Source organism: Ursus americanus, chromosome 19, assembly GCF_024610735.1.
Source record: "Ursus americanus isolate L20-20 chromosome 19, mUrsAme1.1.p, whole genome shotgun sequence".
In the NCBI taxonomy this organism is placed as follows: Eukaryota; Metazoa; Chordata; class Mammalia; order Carnivora; family Ursidae; genus Ursus; species Ursus americanus.
In genome coordinates this window covers 17,083,515-17,086,623 of record NC_142145.1, presented here as the reverse complement: position 1 = coordinate 17,086,623, position 3,109 = coordinate 17,083,515, and the positions used below count along the sequence as shown (strand labels likewise).

The following is a 3,109-nucleotide window of genomic DNA, read 5'->3' as shown; positions in this document are numbered from 1 at the left end:
CTGTCAGAACTTCTGTAGAATGTTTGTAGCACTAAAGCACATAATTAATATGGTTGTGTTCCAGTATATTTTATTGTAAAAAAAGGCAGCGGGCTGGATTTGGCCCATAGGTCATCATTTAAAGAGTAGGGCTTAAAACAGAATTATTACCCGGGTTTAAAGAATTTTAATGCGAAGTTCTGCACGACAACCACCCGGGTCAGTAACACAGATAACACCGAAGAAGTTTCTGTTGGCCCCTCCCGGAGGACCCTTCAAGACACAGCCACCATTCTGATCCTTGTGATGCACATTTTCTCGCTCCTCTTTACAGCTCTGCCAGCTATGTGTGCATTACTAGACAGGACAGCTTATTTTTGCCTGTTCTTGGAATTTTGATAAATGGAATCCTACTTAATGCGTTCTTCTTTTTCTCCTCCTCCAGGCTGATAGAATGTCTCCCAGACACGAAGAAGGAGGAAATAGTTCCCAGAGGCAGAACTGTAAGGTTAGGAGGCTGTGGGGTGTGATACAAGGTAGGCCAGCCCATGAGAATGGAATACGCCATGAAGTTCCTCAGCGTTTTCTTCCCTAAGTCCCTCTCCACATGTGTGGCAGTGAGCACCTCGGTGATGCCCCTGGAGCCGCTGCTGGAGCCCAGTCTGGAGGCCTCCAGGGCCCAGCCCTTCCGAGCGAGCACGGCCAACCAGCGTGTGCAGGAGGGCACTGTGACGCACAATCTGGAGGGGCTCCTTCCAGGTCTGGACCAGCCTGATGCTGGCAGACCAGCCCTCTTCCTGGTGCTGGAGGAAGATGGCACCACTGGAAACACTGAAGAGTATTGGGCACCTGGGTGGCTCAGTCGATGAAGCATCTGCCTTTGGCTCAGGTCATGATTTCAGAGTCCTGGGATGGAACCCCAAGTCAGGCTCCCCACTCAGCAGGGAAACTGCGTCCCCCTTCCTCCTCTCCCCCTCCCCCCCTGCTGTGCTCTCTCTGTCTCTCTCTCAAATAAATAAAATCTTTTTAAAAAAAACCCCAAAACCAGAAGAGTATTTCCAAACCCTGACAGACAAGACAGCATTCGTGGTCTTCCAGAAGGGGCCGAAATGGCAGTCTCTGTCAGACCAGGTGAGGTCCCACCTATTGGGGGAGAACATTGAAAGCCTAGGAAGTCCTTAAGTGGTGCCAACCACATGCTTGTCTTGATGCAAGAGACTAGGTACTAATTCTCCCTCCCTCTCCATCAGCCTGCCAAGAAGATCGAAGTGGATCCATAACCTATGGCTTCTACAAGGTGAACCCACAGGACGTCATTGGTTGTTCGACAGTAAGGCAACACTTGCACATCCTCCATCCTATGCTATGCACTGCTACAGGGTCAAGTGCATCATGAAGGAAGCTCTTGCTGGCCCCTCTTCAGCATCCAAGCCACACGCCATATGTTGCTCGGCACTTCCCGTTAGATGCTGCAACTCCTGGGCGCCACAGAGGTAGAGAAGCCCAAGGGCAAGGCCTCATCCCTCATCCCGGCTGGTCTGAAGATACTACAGTGAAGGCCCAAGTCCTTGGAGGCTTTCCCAGCCGAAGACTAGACTAGGGACCCAGTGCTCAGCCGGTAGCATCCAGAAGCCTGGCAGCTAGAGAGCTTCTTTTTTTTTTTTATTTTTTTTAAGATTTTTTATTTATTCCACAGAGACAGAGACAGCCAGCGAGAGAGGGAACACAAGCAGGGGGAGTGGGAGAGGAAGAAGCAGGCTCATAGTGGAGGAGCCTGATGTGGGGCTCGATCCCACAACGCCGGGATCACGCCCTGAGCCGAAGGCAGACGCTTAACCGCTGCGCCACCCAGGTGTCCCTAGAGAGCTTCTTATTTTTAAAGGTTTTATTGTATTTTATTTAGAGACAGTGCACGTGTGTGAGTAGCGGAGGGGCAGAGGGAGAGAGAGAGAATCTTCAGCAGACTCCCCACTGATCATGGAGCCTGACGTGGGGCTTGATCCCAGGACCCTGAGATCATGACCTGAGGCGAAATCAAGAGTCGGACACGCAATCACCGGAGCCCCCCCAGGCGCCCCTAGAGAGCGTCTTGCCTCCTCACACCTCCCTCTTCCCAACAAGACCATGAATGAGGAAGCAGGAAGAAGGGCCAGAAACCTTCAGTGGGCTAGCTAATGGAGAACTGAGGGTTCCTGACCTGGCCTGATTTTTCCCTGCCTGGCATTGCTTAGCTGAGCAAGGTTACGGCGTGAAGTCTGCTTCTCAGCATCTTGTCTTCACACATTTTCACTATACTCCCTATCTCCCGGCCCCCCATGCAGAGTACTCTTGAGTAAACTCTCAAGCCCACTAGTGCAACATTAGAATGTTTGCAATAAGTTATTTACGCTGGGGGAGAGGACACTTCCCACCTCAATTTAGGAGCCTGGTATAAATTTGATATTAACATTTGACAAGATATTATGGGAAAGGATAATTCCAGGCTAATCTCCCTCATGAACATTAGATGTAAAATCCTATACAAAATATTTACAGATTCCAGCAATCTGCAAAAGGTCAATACACATAATGATCAAGTTGCTTTTTTCCCCCCCGGAAAACAATATGTATTTAACAGTCAAAAATCGGGTGCCTGGGTGGCTCAGTGGGTGAAGCATCTGCCTTCTGCTCAGGTCATGATCCCTCAGGGTCCTGGGATCGATCCCTGCATCAGGATCCCTGCTCTGCTTGTGCTCTCTCTCTCAGATAAACAAATAAACAAAAATCTTTTTAAAAAATAGAATATAACCTGTAAGTTAATACTGATTTATGCAAAACAATGCTGTGAAATCCTACTCAGTTAAATGAGTGCCTTCAGGTATACTGAGAGACAGAGGGCACAGCACCATTGCTTCCTTAGCAAATTCCCGTAGCAAATTCCTCTTCTATGGCTAGTTACCAATGGCCTTTTTAGACATTCTAGATGACCAGAGAGCTCTCTCAACTCAGGCATCTCACTTTTGATGGCAGAAAGCACATTACGGAGTTTCAATAAACTTTGGCTAATGGTAGTGGCATTTGCAAGTAATAAAAGGTTGGCTGCTGAGTTCATTATAAAGATTATATTTGATGGCTGTATCTTGCTTTGCAA

General features: G+C 48.6%; 1 protein-coding gene across 1 annotated transcript; it reads left to right on the top strand.

Annotated features, from left to right (window-relative positions):
* The first annotated feature begins 545 nt into the window (after positions 1-545).
* LOC148108463 (lipid transferase CIDEC-like) lies at positions 546-1,535 on the top strand. The gene is made up of 3 exons (XM_087869701.1): positions 546-795; positions 1,230-1,309; positions 1,446-1,535. Exons 1-3 carry the CDS (start codon positions 546-548, stop codon positions 1,533-1,535), a joined length of 420 nt encoding a protein of 139 aa, XP_087725827.1.
* Positions 1,536-3,109: the final 1,574 nt, after the last annotated feature.